Source organism: Rhinatrema bivittatum, chromosome 9 (genome assembly GCF_901001135.1).
Source record: "Rhinatrema bivittatum chromosome 9, aRhiBiv1.1, whole genome shotgun sequence".
NCBI lineage: Eukaryota > Metazoa > Chordata > Amphibia > Gymnophiona > Rhinatrematidae > Rhinatrema > Rhinatrema bivittatum.
This window is the reverse complement of record NC_042623.1, coordinates 132,107,896-132,130,136: the sequence shown is the minus strand read 5'-3', so window position 1 is coordinate 132,130,136 and position 22,241 is coordinate 132,107,896. Positions and strand designations below refer to the sequence as shown.

Sequence of the window (22,241 nt, the reverse complement as noted above, 5' to 3'; positions counted from 1 at the left end):
GGGACCACTGACCTAGAGCACCAAAATTTTGGGGGTAGCAAAATCCCACCAGCACAAAACCAAGAGAGATGCTGTGCCAGAACCAATACCATCAAAGAAGGGAGACATGTGCTGGAGTCACTGCCACTGGTAGAAGGGAGCATTATGCTGGAGGTATTTTGGGGGAAGGGGATGCATGAGCAAAGGTTCACCTAGAGTGCCAAATACTCTTGCACCGGTCCTGCGCCATCCTCCCCTGGGGGTGAGAGAGAGAGAGAGAAGGGCCTGGAAGGAAGGCAGACAGGAGAAGCTATAGTAGTCGTCTTGTTGGGGAGGAGAGAAACCCAAGAGGTGGAGGGCAAGAAGAGTTCCATGGGAACTCATGAGATAAGGGGGAAGAGTGTCATGGCAACTCATGGGGTGGGCAGAAGAGTAGGAACTGATAAGGTGTTGAGTGGAAGAGAGTGCCATGGGGCTTGAGTGGAGGGGGATAGCATGGAGGATTAAAGATTGGGTTAAAGATGGGAGGGCAAGACTGGGGGATTAAGTAGGGACTTGGTGGAGCAGAAACTCAGGAATGGGGGACAGTGTAAACTTAGGAGAGTAGAGGTTCAGGGGTAGAAGGGAGAGTGGGAATTGGGAGCACAGGGACTTGAGGATTGAGTGGAAGTTTGGGAGAAGATTGGATAAAAGCTGATAGGGGGAGCACAAGGGTGGTGAAGGACCATTTAAAGATTGAGAGACAGAGAGGGAAATGGAAGTGGCTGATGAAAGAGGGGGTAGGAGTTGGAAAGCTGAATGGTACTGCCTCTTGCATGAATCTGTTTCTTTCCTGCGTCCTCTCATCCAAAAATGCCCCTTCCCTCTATTCTTCCAAATGCTGCCTGCTCCCTCTCTTTTCTGATATTGGCCTCTCTTTTTCCCATTGCTGCCTATGGTGCTGTCTTGCTGTCCCCTAACTGCCGCTGCCCCTCTCTCAGCTTCCTGATGCTGCTTGTCTCCCTTTCCTCTTTCTCTCCCCAGTGTTGCTGCTGTTGTCCAGCTCCCTCCCTCTCTCCTCTCAGTTCCTCCTAGTTCCCCTACTGCTGCCTTCCTGCCCCTGACTGGACAAAGAGAGGGATCTAGTGGCCCGTCTCCAAGCCCCAGCCATTAAAAAGGACCCTGGTGGTCTGGAGGGAGCTCCATTACCCCCACCTCATCCCTGAACCTCCCCGTTTCTCTAATTTAAAGTATTGGTGGTCAGTGCTCCCTTGCTCCGGGCCCGGGTGACACCATTATCCAAAATGACGTCAACCTGACCTTGCCCTCTTGTGTAAGGGGGCAAATTCTGGGGACTATAGCGGCTTTGTAAATCTTCCTGTAAATTTCAAAACCTGGCCCTTTAGTCATCTGGTTAAACCTGTGCTCACAGCTAACATTTTAGATTTGGGAATGGTGGCAGGGAAGTAGAATTTTTAACCAGTTAGATATATGTGGTTGAAAGTTGATTTTATCTGTGTACATCATTCTTTTGAATATCAAACCCATTGTTTCTTTTGCTGTCATTCATCTGAAAGTTGGGGGAGGAGGAATAGCCTAGTGGTTAGAGCAGTGGGCTACAAACTAGAAGACCAGTGTTCAAGTCCTGCTGTTGCTCCTTGTGACCTTAGGCAAGTCACTTTACCCTCCATTGCCTCAGGTACAAACTTAGGGGGTCATTTATCAAAATGTGCTAAGGTGTTTTTGCATGCGTTAAGGGCTTATCGCATGCAAAAAGCCCCATTAACGCATGCGATAGGCCCTTACTGCATGTGAAAAGTCTTTAACGCATGTGATAGTACCATATTGTATGGTGCGATGCAAATTTGAAAAAGAGGAGGAGTTAGGGGCAGGGAATGGGCTGGGTTTGCCAGTCTGTGAAATGCTATCGCACAGACTTAATGCCGATGTTAACTACACCTTTTTCAATAGCGTTAAGCTGTGCGATAGCTTGCGTTACCGGGCGGTATGTTTTTATCGCATTGTGCAATGTCTCCTGAAAGACCTGTTTGAGTGGATTTAAAGCTCTCGGAGCACACGAGAGAGCGAGAGAGAGAGAAAAAGAGAAAAAATAGTGTCCTCTCCCTAGATAGGTATTTGAATCTCTATGGGAGGCCCACCTAGTAACTCGAAGTGAAGTTTAGGTATTAGTGTAGGGGGTTAGGGCCACTTTGACATTCAATGTGAGATGTACGAACAGAACAGTGGTCTCTTGTGAAGATTTGATGGCCTTTGGAGTGAGGAAACTCACCCCAAGATGAGATTTGAGCAATGTTCTCTCCACCTAGCTTTATGTTACCCAGGTAGAGAGTCCATCAAGCTAGGTGGAGAGAACATTGCACAAATCTCATCTTGGGGTGAGTTTCCTCACTCCAAAGGCCATCAAATCTTCACAAGAGACCACTGTTCTGTTCGTACATCTCACATTGAATGTCAAAGTGGCCCCTAACCCCCTACACTAATATCTAAACCTCACTTCGAGTTACTAGGGGGGGCCTCCCATAGAGATACAAATACCTATCTAGGGAGAGGACACTATGGCTAGTCTCTCTCTCTCTCTCTCTCTCTCTCTCTCTCTGACCATTAACAGTGGTACCCCAGTGGTCAAATGCAGGAAATACAGTAGGTCTGGCACTTATCACAATTTGTGCTAACTTAGCTCTTTGCATAGGTAATTAGCACAAATTGTGATAAACTGAATATTAGCATAAAACACACCCCTTTTGCTATCGCATTTTGATAAATCCAGGCCTTAGATTGTAAACCCTCTGGGGATAGGGAAGTACCTGAATGTAAACCAATGTGATATCTCAGATCAAATGTCGGTATATAAAAAAAAAAAAGAAGTTGTCATACAGGTAAGGCACCAGCATTGATAGCTAGTCTTCATATCCCAGAAGGTGGCTGCTTGCCTTTATCTGATGTATTCTAATTATCAGGTGCTTCGGGATCTTGTTTGGATCAATAGGATTATATTATTTTAATAGCGATTTTATTAAATAGTTTAGCCTAACAGATTGATCTATTTTTGTTTTTACACATTTTTAGGTGCATAGAAAGACTGTACCTGAGGCCAGTGCCTCAGTGCACCTGGAGACTGTGGAAGCAAAGACAGATTACTGTGTGAAAGTGCAAGCATATGTCAGAGCCATAAACAGGAGCAGTGGTTTCAGTTCACCTGTATGTGTAACTGTATCAGGTAAGGTGCCAAGCCTTAATTTCTGTATGTGTAGCTGGGCACGGTAAGGATATTACGCTTCAGCTTTGATATACTAAAGAACTCATCTTTAACAATAAGACTTAAAAAGAAAAGATTTACCAAAGGAGAACACAATGTAGCAATAACAATGAAAAGGCACTGATTTAGCTAAGGAATACACCTTGCACTGATACAACTGAAATGGGGCTGATTAAAGTTGTGCAGGATAAGACTTATCCAGCTAACTCAATCGGGATTTTCAGTGGCACAGCTATGCCACTGATTATATCCAGATAAGTTAGACCTGCTAACTAGAAACTTATCTGGTTAACTTAGTCAGATACATTAGTGGATAAGTAAATCTTCCCTGTTACGCCCACATCCCACCCACCACTTATCTAGTATCCTCTGTCTCCAGCAGATGTGATGTATTTAGATTGATGCAGCAGGATTTCAGCTCCCAGGCTTCAACCTACTCGCACTCTGGCCTGAGGCTTTCCAGTTGAGCTTGTGTGGCTCCTAGTGCAATAGTTTTTTTTTTTATTTTGCACTTTTCAAAACTTGATACATTTAAATTCAATCATCATTATTATTAAGGAGTACAAATGATAACAATATATATATCATCCAAGGATAATATAAACCTCCAAACATTTAAACTTAACATATATTCATTGACTCCATGTTACCAAACAATGGGGGGAGTGCCATTCTTTAAGCAAGTTCACAATAAAAAAAGAGAAAATTATATTCTAACCAAAACTGAGAGATAACGGAGTATATACCTATTTCCCTACATCTATAAGGAAGATGTTAATTCGGGCTCTGCCACCTGGTTCCTTCGATTCTCTAGGAATTTCGCTGTTCAGGTTCATAGTAAACAAATTTTTCACCATCAATTTTCATAACACATTTACACGGAAATCTAATGCTTAATACAATCCCAAACGTTCTAGCTTGATTAGCCAATGTTAAAAATTTCTTATGTCTTGCCTGCGTCTCCTTGGAGACGTCAGGGTAAACCCACAGCTACTGACCCAAATATAATAAAGATCTTTTACTTAGAAATATTTTTAATATGTTATCTCTGTCCTCTGTTAGCTTAAATTTTACCAGTAAAGTTCCTCACATTTCAATTTGGGAACTGTAAGATGTTTCTATCAGTTCCGTAACATTCAATGATGTAACTTCTGCTGGTATATTTTCTTCCACATTTTCATCTTTTTTCTTCGGCAAAAAATAAGCTTTCAGTATTACAGGTAACTTTTCAGGTGGTAGTAGCAGTATTTCTTGAAAATAATTCTTTAATGGCTCTTTAGGGGAAGTCATTTTGCATTTAGGAAAGTTTATTATCCTTAAATTTTTATATCTTATGGTGTTTTCTATACTTTCCATTTTCTTTTCTAACATAGTCTCTCCTTTAATTAGAGAGAGCTGAACACTCTTTATCTTATTTATTTCTTCTTCCACCTTCATTAAAGAAGAAGTATGTTGTTTTATTTCTGGGATCGAGTTGTGAAGCATTGTCCGCATTTCTTTTATATTCAAAGATAAGTTTAACACTGCATTTTGCATTGACATAATTGCCTGCCAGATTAAATCCATAGTAACAGCTTTAGGCTTTTCAGTCGGTAGAAAAGGTATCAAATTTTTAGCTTGAGATAGCGAAATACCTTGAGTCTCTAGGTTTCCTGGGGACTGAGCAATCCTTACAACTGTTCCAGCTTCCATTTCGCTGGTTCCAGCTCGGGCAGTGCCGATAGTTCCCTCCATTTGTGGGGAGGAGATGTAAAATCCTCCCGGTCTCTCTATCGATGCCATCCCTCCAACTGCCCCCTCCCCGATAGGGCTCATTTCTAAGGATGCCATCCGTCCTCGTCCAGAGCCTGGGTGTAGAGCAGTTTCGGCATCGCCTGGTGGAGTAGGAGTTGTAGGAGCCCCGGGACTGAGTGTGACGTCTCCCTGGAGCGTAGGCGCTTGCTCCCCGCCTCGCAGCTCAGCGGGATTCTCCGGGGTTGTTAACTCCGACTGGGGCTGGAAACCCGTCAACGTCGTTTGAATTAGAGCAGGTCTTGCGGGGGTCGGGGCACCCTCTCTCACCCGTCCTTTACGCTTCAAGTGTGGCATCTCTGGAAGGCCGGCAATCAAAAAAATAACAGAGAGAACAACGGCGTTGCAGGAGCTTCACAAGCCAACTTCTCTCACTGACGCCATCTTGGCCACTCCTCTAATGCTCTAGTGCAATAGTTTTTAAGCTGTTCTCCTGGTTGAGCATCTAGAGGCCAGGCTCCCAAGTTCTCTGGGTGAGCGAATCTGGTGTTCCTCTTCCAGATCCTGCTGTCGCCTGGTTGAGCATGGGAACAGGCTCCCAAGTGAGAGAGCCTGGCTCCACTCTCAGGTCCTGCTGGGCCTGGTTGAGCTTAGGGAGCAGTGAATCAGTTTACTCCATCTTTTTTTCCTCCCCCAACCTTGGTTTGCAATTCTCCTAAATGGCTCCCTTTTTGATAATTTTTTTGGCAAAAAAAAAAAAAAAGGAGCCGTGATTAAAAGTGAGCTCGTGGCAATGGTGGACAGCCTGACTGAAACATTTGGAGGCCCTATCAGAAGTCTCCAGGCCAAGTACAGGGAGCAGATTTTCCTTTTCCACATGTCAGCTTGATAGAGAGGGGTTGGCGGTGTGGAGGTTGTAGAAATCAACAGCAACACAGCTGGTTCCCACTGCGTCTCCTGCACTGGGGGGTAGCGATTCCATCATAGGGGTTCAGACAGGGTTCCAACTACTTCTTGCAAAGTGGGCCTGGAGAGAAGCTTTGGGATGATTTCTGGGTGATCTTCGTGGTCTGTTATAGCCATGCTGAGGTGAGAGTGGCTGCCATTTTGAATACCCCGTGTGGCCCGTACCCACCAGTGGATCCTCTGAAATTTGCGTATTTTGACTGTGGGAGCCTCCAATTTTGGAGCTGCAGGTGGAGAAGTCTTGGGTTCTGGCCGCAAGTGCCGTGACCAGACAGTTACCTCCGTGCTCCTGGACCTACTCCCGCTTCTGGAGGCCTGGTTTGTGCCCTGTTTGGCGGCGTCCCCGCAGGGGCCGCACCACCGGGAAGCTTCCTATGGACGCCCTGCTTCTAGGCGCGCGCGCACGCCACTTGGACACTTTTCTAGGCCGTTTCCCGCCAGCGGTGACGCCGCCCAGTTCCTGACGTCAGACACCGTGGCCTTGATAAGCCGGCCGCGGACACTCAGTCTTTGCCTTGCAATGGGCCTTACCTCCTGGTTCCCTGTTGTGCTGTGCACCGGAGTGAGTTGTCTTGCTACTTCCTCCGTTCCTGCTTGCCTGCTACAGTACCTGCTTGGTTCCTGCTTGCCAGCTACAGTGCCTGCTTGGTTCCAGTACCCGATTCCTGCTACAGTTCCTGCCTGGTTCCAGTACCTGAGTCTTACTACAGTTCCTGCCTGGTTCCAGTACCCGATTTCTGCTACAGTTCCTGCCTGGTTCCAGTACCCGATCCCTGCTACAGTTCTTGCCTGGTTCCAGAAACCGAGCCTTGTTACAGTACTTTCTACTGTCCTAGTCTGGTTCCAGTTCCCAGTCCTGATCACCAACTCGCCTAAGCCCCAGCGGTAGGGCCCCTACGGGCTCCTCCCGGGGGGGCTTCGGCTTCCAAGGGTGAAGCCGCCTAAGTCCCAGCGGTTGGGCTCCTACAGGCTCCTCCTGGGGGAGTACCAGCTTCCAGGGTGAAGAGCACCTCTACGTCCTGCTTGAGCATCTGCCTCCTGGCCTGCCACATTCTAGAGACATTGACCATCTTTCCCAGTCTCCTGCAGGTCGGCCCAAGGGTCCACTAAACTGAGACTCCTTAACAGATTGTAAGGCCATGGACTCGGCCGATGCGCCTGCCCCCTTGGATCTGCCAGGGTTGGCCCAGCAGCTACAGTATCAACAGCAGTACCTCGAGGTCCTTACTGGTTTGGTAGGGGAATTGTCGGTCCGTTTGGATGCCAGGGCCTCGTCTGTCCCAGAACCAGCACCCGAGGGTCAAGACTCTTCAGTGACTCAACTGCCGGCACCCTCTCGTTACGCTGGTGATTTAAAGACCTGCCGCGGCTTTCTGAACCAATGTTTTATACGGTTCTCTCTGTTGCCCCGGCAGTTCCCCTCGGATGCGGTGAAAGTGGCGTATATCCTGTCCCTGCTTGATGGGAAGGCCTTAATCTGGGCTTCTCCCCTTTGGGAAAATAATGATTTCTCGCTAACGAACTTACAACAGTTCATCTCGAATTTTCGACAGGCCTTTGATGAGCCCACCCGAGTAGCCTCGGCTACTTCTGACCTGCCACAACTCCATCAAGGGACTCGCTTCTTGGCAGATTATGCTATGGAGTTCCGGACTTTAGCCCAAGAAGTAGGTTGGCAGGATGGTAGTCTTAAGGCCATCTTCTTGGAGGGACTCTCCGGACATATAAAGATTGAGATTGCTGCTCGAGATCTGCCGGAGGACCTCAATGCCTTGATAGAGATGGCTGCCCGCATTGACCACCACCTACAACAACGGGCCAAGGAGCAGCGCTCCCCTCGCCACAGTTCTTTTGCTGTGTTGGCGAGACCTGTGCCTTCTCCTAAGATTTCTCGTCCAGATGCCCTCACCTGCGAGCCCATGCAGCTGGGTCAGGCCCTGCTCTCTGTTGAAGAGAGGCAACGTCGCCGTTCGTTGAAGTTGTGTTTGTATTGTGGTCAGAAGGGCCACTTTTTGGCACGCTGCCAGGAGCGTGTGGAAAACGACAAAGCCTAGGAGGTCGGGAGGAGCACCTCCTAGGCTGTGCTACAACTCCTCAATGTACCGTGCCTGTTATCCTGGAATACCCTGGAGGCTCCATTGAGACAATGGCGTTCCTGGATTCTGGAGCCGGAGGTAATTTCATCCTGCAGGACTTAGTCTCCCAGTTGCGAATCCCTACGCATAGACGGGAGGTTCCATTACGAATTACCTCTATCCAGGAGACGCTCCTTCCAGGTCCGGTCCTGATGTCCATGGCACCCATTACTGTCTGCACCGGGGCGATCCATTCAGAGGAGATAGCCTTCCTAGTGTTGGATAAGGCTGTCCACCCTGTGGTGCTAGGGTTGCCGTGGTTACAGAAGCACTCACCCACGATTCAGTGGGATACTCTACAGATTGTCAAGTGGAGCCCTTTCTGCCTAACTGTATGAAAGTGTCTAGGACTCCCGCACTATACTTGATGCACTCTGCTCTAAGTCCTCCTGTACCTTATGAGGATTTTACGGACATATTTTCCAAGACCAAGGCGGAGATCCTTCCGCAGCATCGTCCGTATGATTGCCCTGTAGACCTGTTACCTGGTACCATTACTAAGCAAGACCGTCACCCGCTCCCATTAATCCCGGAGCTCCTTGATAGGCTCCATGGAGCGAAGATTTTCACAAATTTGGGCTTATGTAATGCTCCGGCGGTGTTCCCGCACCTTATGAATGAGGTGTTACGGGACCTTCTGAACACCTGCGTAATTGTTTACCTTGACGATGTGCTAGTCTACTCCCAGGACCTGCCTTCACACCATCAGCATGTCCGTCAAAAGCTCCAAATACTTAGGGAGTATGGTCTGTACGCGAAACTGGAAAAAAGTAGTTTTGAGAAGACGTCCCTGCCATTCCTGGGCTACATAATCTCTGCAACAGCCTTCCAAATGGATCATGAGAAAGTGGCGGCAATTAAGAATTGGCCCCGGCCGAAGGGCCTTAAAGCGTTGCAACTCTTCCTCAGTTTTTCCAATTTCTACCATCACTTTATTCCTAACTATTCCCATATTGTGGCCCCGTTGACTGCCCTCACCCGAAAGGGGGCCAACGTGGTGGATTGGCCTCTCCCCGCCTGCCAAGCCTTCGAGGCCCTTAAGGAAGCGTTCTTGTTAGACACTTGCCTTCGTCATCTGGATCCCAGCCGGCCCTTTGTGGTGGAAGTTGATGCCTCCAATGTGGCCGTGGGGGCCGTGCTGAGTCAGTACTCCGATTCTGGACAATTGTTACCCTGTTCCTATTTCTCAAAGAAATTCTCCCTGGCAGAGAGCAACTACTGTGTTGGTGATAAAGAGTTGCTAGCTGTGAAACTTGCCCTGGAGGAATGGAGACAGTGGTTGGAGGGAGCCAACCATCCGGTTACGATTTACACCGATCACACAAACTTAGCATTCTTAAAGCAAGCCCAATGCCTGAATCCAAGGCAAGCCCGGTGGTTGCTGTTTTTTGATCGGTTCGATTTTACCTTACGCTATCGACCCAGCTCTAAGAATGTTTGAGCCGACACGCCTTCGTGCTCCTCTGAGGTCGAAGAGACTCCTGACACTCCTCAGTATATGTTGGATCCTGTGAAAGTGAGCCTTGCAGCAACCTTGGTGTCCTCCCAAGGGAAGACCGTCATTCTACGTCGCTCCCGGAGAGCAGTTCTCACTTGGGCCCATGACTCCCTCACTGGGGGCCATTCTGCCTGTAAAGGGGCCTTAGACTTGTTGAACCGATTCTATTGGTGGCCGACGGTGAGACAGGATGTCCAAGCTTTTGTGGGCTCTTGCCCTACTTGCGCTGTTGAAAAGCTGCCTATCGGGAGGCCCAGGGGCCTGTTGCAACCATTGGCCATCCCGGTGTAGCCTTGGACACACATCTCCACCGACTTTGTCGTGGACCTTCCCGTCTCAGGAGGTAATTCAGTCATTTGGGTGACCGTAGACCGATTTTCCAAGATGGCGCACTTTGTCCCCTTGCCAAAGTTGCCTTCTGCATCTGACCTGGCTAACCTCTTCGCTCAGCATATCTTCAGACTTCACGGTCTCCCGCAGGATATAGTCTCCGATCGAGGACCACAGTTTACTGCTCGCTATTGGAAAGCACTTTGCAAATGCTTCAATGTGCAACTTAGTTCTTCATCTGCTTTCCCTCCCCAGAGTAATGGGCAAACGGAACGGACTAATTGAACCTTGAAGACTTTTCTTTGTTCGCTCGTGAATGAACGACAAGATAATTGGGCCAAGCTACTCCCATGGGCGGAGTTTTCGTATAATAACCACACGCATGCTGCTACTGGAAGTTCGCCTTTCCTCGTCGTCTATGGGAAGCAACTTCGACCACCCTTGCCTTCACTTGAACCCAGTGCACTCCCGGCAGTGCAACTTTCAGCCCGCCAGCTTCTTTCCTTATGGACTTCTATCCAGGGGAAGATTTGCAAAGCCGCCCAGTCCGCCAAGAAATGGGTGGATAGACATCGTCAGCCAGCGCCCATCTTCCTCCCAGGAGATCGTGTCTGGCTTAGTACCAAAGATTTACGGTTACGAATTCCGTCTCAAAGACTAGCCCCGAGATTCTGTGGGCCTTTTCGAGTCGCCGAACGAGTGGGAGCAGTCTCATACCGTTTACACCTACCCTCCTCCATGCGCATACATGACGTGTTCCATGTGTCATTGCTGAAGCCTCTTGTTCTATCCAGATACCATTCCCGGGCTCCTGAACCATCAGACCTTTCAGTACCGGACGAGATTACGTATCAAGTACGTGAGGTCTTGGATGTCCGGTTCCATCAAAGCCGCTGGGAGTACTTGTTTGCCTGGGAGGGTTGTGGACCCGAGGATAATTCTTGGGAACTGGCCCGTAACATCCTCGACAAGGACTTATTACGGCAGTTCCATCTGGACCACCCAAATAAACCTGGACCGGCTAAGAGGGGGCGTAAGAGGGGAGGTACTGTTGCGGTTCTGGCCGCGAGTGCCGCGACAGACCCTTACCTCCGTGCTCCTGGACCTACTCCCGCTTCTGGAGGCCTGGTTTACACCCTGTTTGGTAGCGTCCCCGCGGGGGCCGCGCAGCCGGGAAGCTTCCCACGGACGCCCTGCTTCTAGGCGCGCGCGCCACTTGGACGCCTTTCTAGGACATTTCCCGCCATCAGTGACTCCGCCCAGTTCCTGACATCAGACGCCGCGGCCTTGATAAGCCGGCCGCGGACACTCAGTCTTTGCCTCGTAATGGGTTTACCTCCCGGTTCCCTGTTGCGCCGTGCCCCGGAGTAAGTTGCCTTGTTACTCGCTCCGTTCCTGCTTGCCTGCTACAGTACCTGCTTGGTTCCTGCTTGCCAGCTACAGTGCCTGCTTGGTTCCAGTACCCGATTCCTGCTACAGTTCCTGCCTGGTTCCAGTACCAGAGTCCTGCTACAGTTCCTGCCTGGTTCCAGTACCCGATCCCTGCTACAGTTCTTGCCTGGTTCCAGAACCCGAGCCTTGTTACAGTACTTTCTACTGTCCTAGTCTGGTTCCAGTTCCCGGTCCTGATCACCAACTCGCCTAAGCCCCAGCGGTCGGGCCCCTACGGGCTCCTCCCGGGGGAGTACCAGCTTCCAGGGTGAAGAGCACCTCTATGTCCTGCTTGAGCATCTGCCTCCCGGCCTGCCACATTCTAGAGACATTGACCATCTTTCCCAGTCTCCTGCAGGTCGGCCCAAGGGTCCACTAAACTGAGACTCCATAACATCCTCTTCCCTGTGATTCCTCTGTTCCCTGTCTCCCTGGCCTTACCTCTCCCCCCTTCCCTTTCTGACCACCTCTTTCCCACCCCTTCCTGCTCAGCATCCCCTGACCTCCCCTCTCCCCTCTCCCCCAACCCAGCAGGCCCACTTTCATCTCTCTCTCCTCTTCCATCTCTCCTCCCTGTCCAGCAGCCCCCAGCTCCTCCTTTCTCCACCTCTTCCTACCCAGCAGACTCCTGACTCCCTATCTCCCAAGGTCTTCCTACCCAGTACATTTACCCCTCCTCCTGGTCCTTCTCCTTTATCTTTCCATCCTTGATCATCTCACCCTCTCCTTCTCTTCTCTTCATCCCTGAGATCTCTGTTGTTCAACAAATACAAAATAAAAAATTATACAGACGCAAGTAAGGTTGGAAATTTACTTCACTTCTATAACGTAAAAGATGGAAATGTTTGCCAGTGTGCTTCAGAATTTTTTAATTTTTACTATAGAAATTACCCCTGAATTGCTGCAGAAAACTGGGGTAGATTTTTAAAGTTATGCGCGGGCGAAGATTTGCAGCACACATGTTATAAAATCCAGGGTCGTCGTGCACAGGGGGGTGCACAATTGTGCGACTTGCACGCGCAGAGCCAAACAGCCTGCCTTCGTTCCCTCTGAGGCTGCTCTGAAATCGGAGCGGCCTCGGAGGGAACCTTTTTCAAGCCCCCCCACCTTCCCCTTCCTTCCCCTACCTAACCCACACCCCAGCCCTAACTAAATCCCCCCCCCCCTTTATTCAGAAAGGTGTAACTTGTGCGCACCGGCCAGCTGCCGGCGTGCCATTCCCCGGCCCGGGGGGGGGGGTGGTTCGGAGGCCTCGGCCACGCCCCCGGAACGCCCATGGGCCGGCACCACGCCCACGACCCCCGCCCCCAGAACGCCCACATATGGTGTGTCGCCCCCGACACGCCCCCAGCACGTCTCGGGGCTTTGCGCGCACCGGCGTGCAAGTCCCCTGCACGCGTAAATCTGGCTGGATTTACACGCGCAGGGCTTTTAAAATCTGCCCCTGTGTGTCTTAGACTTTCTGCTCCCTGTTGTCTGACCTTATGGTGGTGGTGGTGGTGGTAGGGGGTCTGGGGAGGACAGCACCCTTACTACCTAGGGGTAGAAAAACCTCAGGCACTGATGTGTTTTTGCCTTAGCTGTGTGTATATAGAAAAACTGTTCTAATCATCTGCCATCCTTTCCCTCCCCCTTCCTAGGTCCTCTGTGATATCTGTCTGAAAATATCAGTGTCCTGATCAACTCCTAATCTTTGTTTGATGAATTTTTCTTTGCTCTAGGTGGCACTGCACTGAATTTGCTGATTGTTTTTTTCGGTGTCCTCATTGCCATCGTGGTCCTGCCCCTTATTGCGTGGAAGGTCTCTCAAATGCTGCAGTATTCCTGTTTCCCAGCAGAGATGCTGCCAGAAACCCTGGTGAGCTAATTTCTTATGTTATCCCAATTCTTAGTTTCCTGCCCTTGTCTTTAGTGCACAAATTTCCTGCATAGAGCAGTTTAGCAATTCATGTTAACCTTCAAACTGAAATGGATAGTCTGACTTTCTTTCTTGCTATTACCACTTCATACTTCAGGTATTTAGGGAGTATGTGACTGATTGCAGCTTGTATGACTTATGATATAGATTAGCAGAAGTTCCAGTAGAAGCATTTACTTTCCTGTATGTGACAGTGCAGTAGAACTGAGCCTCATTTTTCCATTGATATTATGTTCCAGTAGAAGGGCAAAGATCAAAACCTCAAAACTGAATGATTTCAGAGCCTGATTCTTGCTTCTGCCAGTACCTTCATTAACTTGATCCCTCCCCCATCTCCTTCTGTCATTCTTTCTTTACTCAGATCCTTCACTTTTCATCTTCAGCATTCCCTGATTATTTTATCCTTCTCCCACTTCTCCAGCATTACCCTGTGTAAAGTTTGACGGGGAATCCTTAGTGCTGAGGTATGGTTGGCACTGCCTAGCAGAGAGGCCTACTAAGCCCACACCATCATCTGGTGGTGAGATTCAGAGGTGGGACCAACTGGAGCTTCACCTATACCAGCTGCCTCCTTCACAGGTTGAGCCCTTGGGTTGTGGCTTCCAGCAGATCTTAGGTGGGGTCCCTAGGGTAGTCCAGAGAGGAATCCAAGGTGATGTATAGGTCTGGGCAGGCAGCAGACAGAAGAATCGGAAGACAGGCCAGAGGTCAGGGCAGGCAGCAGGCAGCAGAATTGGAAGACAGGCCAGAGGTCAAGACAGGCAGCAGATGGGTTGAGGTCAATTCCAGAGCCAAGGTAGAAGTCTAGGAAGGCAAGCTGAAGGAACAAAACCAGGAGACAGACCAACGAGACAGACAGGGAAGAAGCAGACAGGACAAGGGAAGGCACGGAATCAAGAACAAAGAGCAAGATCGAAGATGAGGAACAAGGATGAGGACAAAACAACAAACAAGGAGCAGAACGAGGAACCAGGAGCAAGGCAAGGGATAAAGCAATGCACACAGAAACAAGGAGCACAAGGGAACACGTTGCTGATGCATCTGAAGGACGTCTGAAGCAGGCTGAAATAGGCCGGGCCTAGTGACGTCAACAAAGGTTGCCGCGGGGACTTTCCCACTGCGAGCCCTTTAAGAGGTTGCCCAGGTTCCAGCAGGGGATAAAGTTAGCAAGTATGTCAAGGCAGCTACTCAAAGAGGAATGGAGAAGGCTATGATGAGCAAGGAACTCAGTCTTAAGCTTGCTAATTCACAGGTGTAGTGAACTGCAACAGTTAAAACTTCTGCAAGGTAGCAATGTTGGCAGGGCAGCCTCAACTCTAAAATTCTAGGAAGAAAAAATCCACAGTCTATATAGTTCAGAATCTTTTTCTCTGCTTGGAACTTCATTGCATATTCAGTTCCATAGGACGCAAGATTGATCTTGATTGGATGTCACCATCATCTGTAGATACAGGATTGGTGGGCTGTTGATGCCATCTTCTAATTCCAGATGTATGTGAATGTTCTCACTGTTGGTAATGAGTTTCATCAAGAGAGATTTTCTGAATAATACCCGATTCATATCTGGTTTCAGGCTAGATACAAAGTTTCCTCAAGGACATATTCAGCAGTTCATGTGTCCGAGGTGTACTAGCATATGGGGAGGTATGGACAGACGTCGGATAGGGAAGAATAAGCACTGTTTCTTCTCCTCTGAATGATTCACAGTCTCATATGAAGTTGCCAAGATCATCATGTGGCTGAAGACTCCATCTTTGTATTGCTTAGGCTTGCACTTTGGTTCAGTCTGTGTGCACGGCTGCAGGCTCAGGTTCAACTGTGTACATCTTTGTTTCAAGTGACTGGCTTTTACCCTACAGGATTTGAAGCATTATGCTGCAAGTAACAAAAAGTGAAGGAAACATTCAGTTTAAAATTAAAAACTAACCTGGCTGCCAAGGTGTCAGAACTGTTTGTCATGGCTGTTCCTTTGTTGCTGCTGGGGAGCTGCTCCAAGGGCTGTCATAGCTCATGAAAGAGGGTTTTTTTTTTGTTTTTTTTTTAAATGTTAAAAAAAAGCAGATTTGGTCTGCAAAGAATGTTGCAAAATTGCTGCGGGTGGGTGACTGTTTCCTTCCATGGCTCAGGAGAAGAGTCAGCTGTTTCAGGCTACCACAGGAGAGATCTACTTTCCATGGTTGTAAAGAAGGAGAGACTGGAGCTATGGTCATGGTCGTGGCTAAGTTGAAGCTGCCATGGGCTGGTTTCAGTTTGCAATGGCAGCACTGAGAACATTACTGCTACTCAAAGGGAGCTGATTTCAGTGTCCAGGGGACCTGGGAAAACCTCCAGATGCAAGAGGGAAAGCAGGTGAACTGGTAATGTCAGTTCCTGTCTCATGGGTCGGCCATGACAGTATTTAAAATAAATCTAAAATTTAAAAAGGCCCAAATTCAGATAGGGCAGATCAAAAGAGATCCTCATTCAAATTGTAGACCTCGGGAAGCACAGAAGAATAAACAAAGATATGGCAATCTTGGTGCCACTACATTTAAATACATTACAAATAACACAAATAATAAATTAAGCATTGGGAGCACCAGGGGGGATGTCCCTAACTTCCAATCTGCCCTTAGATGGGGGTTTTAATGTGAAAAAGTGGTCAAAAGTACAGCATTTTAAAACACTAAGAAAATGGAATTTAAAATTTTTTTAAATGGCCAAAATAAATTTAAATAAAAGCAAGAATCATCATCAGGGGGCCTGAAGATCATTAAAATGTTTTTTATTTATTTTAAAAAATGACTGTAAAGCAGTTATTATTTTAGTTATAATAAGGGTAAAATGGAGTGCAAAGTTTATGGAAACTTTGTCTAACATCTTGAAAACATCCATAAAACAATTTCTGAGGGAAAAAATATTTAAAAAATTGAATTTATTGATACACAAAAACTCTAATCTACTGAAATTTTCTTAGTTCAGTCTTGGATTTCAGTCTCACCAACTATACTTTTCAGTAGTGCTCAAGAGGATCTGAACTGTTACACTAAATAAATGAACCATTCCTTAGGCAATGGAACCATCTTGTTAGGGTCCAATAGAAAAAATAAAGTAATAAGGCAGGCAGAAGGATACTGTAAGTGTATAAGGTGATTAGCTTAATTGGAGGGATAAAACTTAAGTAGTCCAAAAATTAATAAAATGTTTCCCCAGTATTTTTTTTATAAGAAGAGAGTGTTACCCGTGCCACCCGCGGCAGCCCTGCGGCGCGGCCCTCTCATCTTCTCAGATGGACTCCAGCTCCTGGCTCCTCTTCTCTGGTGGCGGTGGGCCACCAGCTCTGACCTCGGGTTCCCTCCGGTGCCTCCGGCCCTGCAATGCCACCCAGTGTTGCTAGCCAAGATGTCCCTGTTCGTCGGGCCTCTCCACTTGGCCCGGGGAGAGACGCCGCCATCAGCACTGCGCCACTTCCTAGGCGTGCGCGCATCATTGATTCTTTTAAGGAGCCCATGACGGGAACCTGGCCGCGGACCCGGATGCTGATGTCAGACTCTTCAGTGTATAAAAGCCCAGGCCTCGCTCCATAGTGTTGCCTTTGCAATAGGTCTCCTTGTACTCCGAGTACTCATTGCTCATCCTAGATTCATCTCATCATGTGTTCCTGTTTCCCTGTGGTTCCCGGTTCCTGTTCTCCTAGTTCCTGTTCGTCTATGTGTTGGACTGATTCATTGGATTTGACCTCCGCTATGCTTGACTACTCTTCAGCTTCTGTCCAGCCCCGGACCTCCACTGTACCTGACTACTCTTCAGCTTCTGTCCAGCCCCGGACCTCCACTATACCTGACTACTCTTCAGCTTCTTTCCAGCCCCGGACCTCCGCTACGCCTGACTACTCTTCAGCTTCTCTCCAGCCCCGGACCTCTGCTACGCCTGACTACTCTTCAGCTTCTCTCCAGCCCTGGACCTTCGCTATGCTTGACCATACCTGCCTTCTCCGTGCCCTGACCACTGCCTTGATTGACTACACCTGCCTTCTACGTGCCCTGACCACTGCCTTGAACGACTACGCTACAGACTATTCAGTGTCCAGAGTTCTACGTTGCTTGCCACAACTACTCGTCACCGGCTCTAACCCTAGCCTGTCAGTGACACCTCTCCTCGCCGTATCCTCTGGACATGGACTTTCAAGGCTTCGGCCTTCCTTTGCTTAAGCACCTTCAGTCTCTCCTTGTTCCCTTGGCGCCTGAGTTCCAGTACTGAATCTAGTCCAGGATAGGACTGCACCTTCTAACGACTGCTATCTCTGGGCTGAAATACCCATCTTCTCTAGCTAACCTTGATGCCCACCTAAGTCCTGCCGGCCCCGGCACCCAAAGGCTCAATCCCAGGGGAACGACGGCTGGTATAGGTGAAGCTCCAGCGGGCTCTAGCTTCAGCCCACTCCACCTGCTGATGGTGGGGACCATAGGTCCTCGCCTATGGGTTGCGTCAACCCCGCCTCAGCCCAAGGTCCACCACTGACGCAACAGAGAGATGCTAGAGCCCTACAATACTCTAAAAGTACATCCAAGACATAGCCCAGAGTTATTTTCTTTTAAAGTGAAATTATTAGAGCAGTAATATTGTAACAGAAGAAATTGTCAGAAAATCTTAGAGAAGAAGTAGTTGGCAAACAGAGAGAGTAGAAGCTTCATCCCTTGTCTCTTTACTGAGACTGCTCATTTAGCCAAAAACTAAGTAAAAGCACAGAGAGAGCAGATTTATAACACAATATGAGTGTGAAGTATGTATGTGAAAGTGTTTTTTAAAAAGAATCTTTATAATTAGAATTTGAAATATTGGCAAGGCAAGGGCCAGGATAGCCTAGTTAATGATTAAAAATTGGATGAAATGCAGTTTTAGATATCGGCCTTTTTCAGAAAAGAAGAGAGAGTGTCAACAAGAGAGGCATACATTTGACATTTATTGAAAATAGTTTTATATATAGGGAAAATCAATTGAAATACCCTATGTTTACATATATTTAATCCCAAAACAAGTAAAGATATCAAGGAAAGATATTATCTATAAAGAGTATTATAAATCCACTTAGTCTCAAATTTCTGGCTATAAGGCAGAGTATATACCAAGTGCTTTTGGAAACTATTAAATGTTTAAAGCTGAGTGACAAAATCAATTGGAGAGAAATTGTTGAATGCTCTCTAATTAAGAAACATTGGTGTTGAGCTAACATTACTACTTATTGGAAGAGGAAAATTCAGCTTTTGATAGAACAGATTCCTTAAAATTATTCACTCAGTTAGAGCATACATACAGACTGAGTACAAAGAATTTAATAGCAGCACTGTGGGAACTATAGGGTGCCTGAGGATAGTCATCAATAATTCTAAAATTCATCTATTGAAGAACATCCTTGCAGTTAATGCACAATAACTAAAAGACTCAGATACAGAGAATATCAAGTGCGATTCAGAGAAAGAGATTGATGTGAGAGAGTGCACTAATATACACATACCAAGTCATTTTGTGTATTCCTCTGTACTATAGCAAGTGTATAGGTTATTTATTTGTTTGTACACATAGCTAGCCTAAGTCCAACAAGTTATTGTGGACTATACTGAGGGAACTTCTAGAACATCATTGGAAGCACCACTGAGTTTAGTATAGATAAGATACATGCAGTTTTTTTAGTTAATGCATAGTGAGGGAGAAGACCCAAACCCAGATCTAGGAGACAACACTCATAATAGTAACAGAAGGAGGAAAGACATAGCGCTCTCTACCCGTAACCCTTACCCACTCCACCCCGTCCCAAAAAAAACATAACTCTCAATTGGCGTTTATAAACTGGCCGCAGTTTATTTCACTGAACCCGAGCCCTTACAATCATAACATACTCTTCAACCCCCAGCTCCTCCCCCTCTCCCCCTCAAGTTTGCCTCCACCACCATGAGCCCTAATGGTGGATAACCTCTCCCCCCTCCCCCCTCCCCCCCCCCCCCTCCCCCCACCTGCCCCGCCTCGTGCCAGCGTGAGCAAGCATCACCGGGAGCCTATGCCCCACGGCTCACCGGTCTTCCAGCGTAGCAGCCCCCCCCCGGCTACGCAGGGCCTTAGCCCCCCCTCCAACCCCCCAACTCCCCTTTACAACAATAATAATAACTCTGGGCTCGGGTTACCCACCAACACTGCGACAATATTCAAAACCACACCTTGATTATATTTGCTTGGTGAAGGGCGGGAGGGCGGGACACTTTACCTCCGCCTGCCTTCAAGCCTCCCTCTCAACTGACGCTCTCCTCCCTAACGTCACCCCTTTCCACCAATCGCCACCTCCTATTTGAATTTTCTCCCCCCCTAATCATCCCTCCCCCCCCTTCCCTTTTCCCACTCTTATGGCTGCTCCCTTCCCCCTCGCCCACTTACGATCGCATGCTTTCCCTCTGTTACTCTCGTCGAGCTATATACGTAGCACAACTTGCTTATAGAAGAAAAGAAGAAGAACTTCAGATATGCAGCATAGAGTCCCCTTAGCAATGCCAGCCACATCCACTAACTACGATAACCAGCTTCTATAGCTAGCTATGGTGGGGTGGGGGGGGAGGGGTGACACTATCGTCGACAATCAACTTAGACCTAGCTACAGCTAAGTATGCACACAAAAAAAATCAACACAAATCTAGCTAGACTCAAAGAACAGAGAGACATAGCAACAGAGTAAAGTGAGAGAGACCTTAATAAAAGCAATAAAGAACAATATTTCTAAAGTAATGGAAAGAAGAAGAAACACAGGACAGGACATTTACAAAGAGAGAGGAAAAGAGGACAAAGGAAAAAAAAAACAAGGGAGAGATACAAGAGGAGACAAACAAATACAAAGGAAATACAAATACAAATATTTACCATTCTTACCTTAAGCTTCATTCATATAAGAATCTGCTACACTTGAAAGGGAACTGATATTTAACATCAATAAGCATAGAATTGCTAAAATAGAATCAAAGACAGCATTAAAAACATATCTGATAGCAACATCCAGATAGGAAAACTGGTTCTCTATAGTTCAGTGTATTAAATGCTAGAATGTTTATTGCAAGTGTATAACATTTTCATCAATTGCTTTTGTTTATTTAATTGTGTTATAATAAATTGGAAAGTAAAACATTTTAAAATCATCTTTGATTCCATCTGATTTTATTCAAGACTGCCTTCCCTCTCAAACTTGGGAGACTGGGTAGGTACCAGCCCTTTTTTCCTGTAGGAAGACTCAGCTGGAAGGAAAGCAATGTTCTAATTTTCACTCTTGGTTACATCAGACAGTGATTCACTCTGTATCATCAGAAACACCATTAGTATCATTGCAACCTTAACCACTGAAGTGGGAGAGTCACTAAACAAGAACAACAGGTTAGAGGAAGAATTACATTCAGGTTGAACCATGAACAAGAAGACAGGAATGAAATCCAAATATATCTCTTGTACCAAGGGATTATGGGATAATGTGGAGGGGAAGCGGGGCAACCAAGGATAGGCTACTGGGGCCCTCAGACCAGAAGGGACCCCCATAGGCCTGCCTGGAGATAAAAGAAGCACAGCTCAGTTTCAGCCTTATCTGCCTCTAGTAAAGATCTTTTTTTTTTTTTTTAAATTATGTATTTAGTTCATGCTTTTTCATTGGTAGCTCAAGGTCAGTTACATTTAGGTCCAGTAAGTATTTTCCTTGTCCCCAAACGGCTTATAATCTAAGGGCATGATTTACTAAGGCTTTTCTCCCATTCTGCATCTATGGAAAAAATGCTTAGTAAATGAGGCCCCAAGTTTGCACTTGAGACAATGGAGAGTGAAGTGACTTGCCCAAGGTCACAAGGAGTGTCAGCAGGAACCCTGGCTTCCCTGATTCTCTGCCCTCTGCTCTAACCACTAGACTAGTCCTCCACTCCGTCTTCAGATGGCAACAGTAGAGGAGAAAATCAGCACAGGATCTGTTAGTTGGCATGCGTTCACAAGCTCATCAATGGCCTCACCTCCTCATGTGTGGGTTTCCTGTTCCAAGAAACTCATGTGATGGTCTGAGGCATTGCATTTCCTGTGAGTGAGGGCCAGTTCACAGGCTACAGGCTGATTTTCCCTTATATTATCAAGGCCTAAATATCTCTGCTGGAGCAGGAACCAGCCCAATGAGCTAAGGGGAAGAGAAAGCAGTACCTGAGATGAGGGGAGAAAAAGGGCCCAGGAAGGGTCATTTGGTGGTGGTGGAGAAGATTAGGAGCAAGAGGACCCGGGAAGGGTCCATGGTAGGAAAAGAGAGGTATAGTAGAAGGGAAATAATCTGCAAAGGGGCTATGTTGATTGAGAGCATAAAGGAAGAGAATGAAGACAGGAAGGGGCTGATTGGAGGGAGACGAAGGAAACAGGAAAGACACCTTGCGGAGGGATAGAAATGAGTAAAGCCAGGAAGGAAACTTGGTGGAGGATAAGAGGGAGATGACCCAGGGTGAAGACCTGTTGGAGACTCCAGGACATGATCATGGAAGAAGGGAGAGGTCCTGGGAAGGGGCAATAGAGGAAGAGAAGAGGTGGTGATGGGACAGGAACCGGGATATAGGGTGGCAGGAGTAGGAGAGGTCCCAGACCTGGAGGGGTATGGGGAGGATGAAGAGGTTCAAGAAATGGAGATTGTGGGAGGGGGCTAGGAGGAATAGGGGCTATGGAATGAGGGAGAGGAGACAGGCTAGGGAACCCAGGATTGGATTGGATGCTCCAAGTTTCTGGCCTGAATCCAAGCATGTCTAGCACCAGCCCTATTTGCACCATCAGGAAGAAAAGAGGAAGTTAAATACAGCAGCCAGTCTTGTGTGTTTCCTGCTGTTTTTATTCAGGGAGGACGGGGAGAATTCCTAAAGAAAATCCTGGGCTGCAAGACTGGCTGCAGCAAGAAGACTATAGGAGGACATCCACTTATAAGAACATAAGAACATGCCATACTGGGTCAGACCACCCCATCCTATAATTCTGTCT

The 22,241-nt window shown here is 47.5% G+C and overlaps 1 protein-coding gene across 2 annotated transcripts in view; it reads left to right on the top strand.

The window, feature by feature from the left end:
- Positions 1 to 22,241, top strand: part of IL20RB (interleukin 20 receptor subunit beta) — an 88,288-nt gene that overhangs the window by 55,033 nt on the left and 11,014 nt on the right. For both annotated transcript variants that reach the window (XM_029617153.1, XM_029617154.1), the window contains exons 5-6: positions 3,046 to 3,196; positions 13,048 to 13,184. In XM_029617153.1, the coding sequence (XP_029473013.1) occupies positions 3,046 to 3,196; positions 13,048 to 13,184 (288 nt within the window). The remainder of the gene's footprint in view (positions 1 to 3,045; positions 3,197 to 13,047; positions 13,185 to 22,241) is intronic.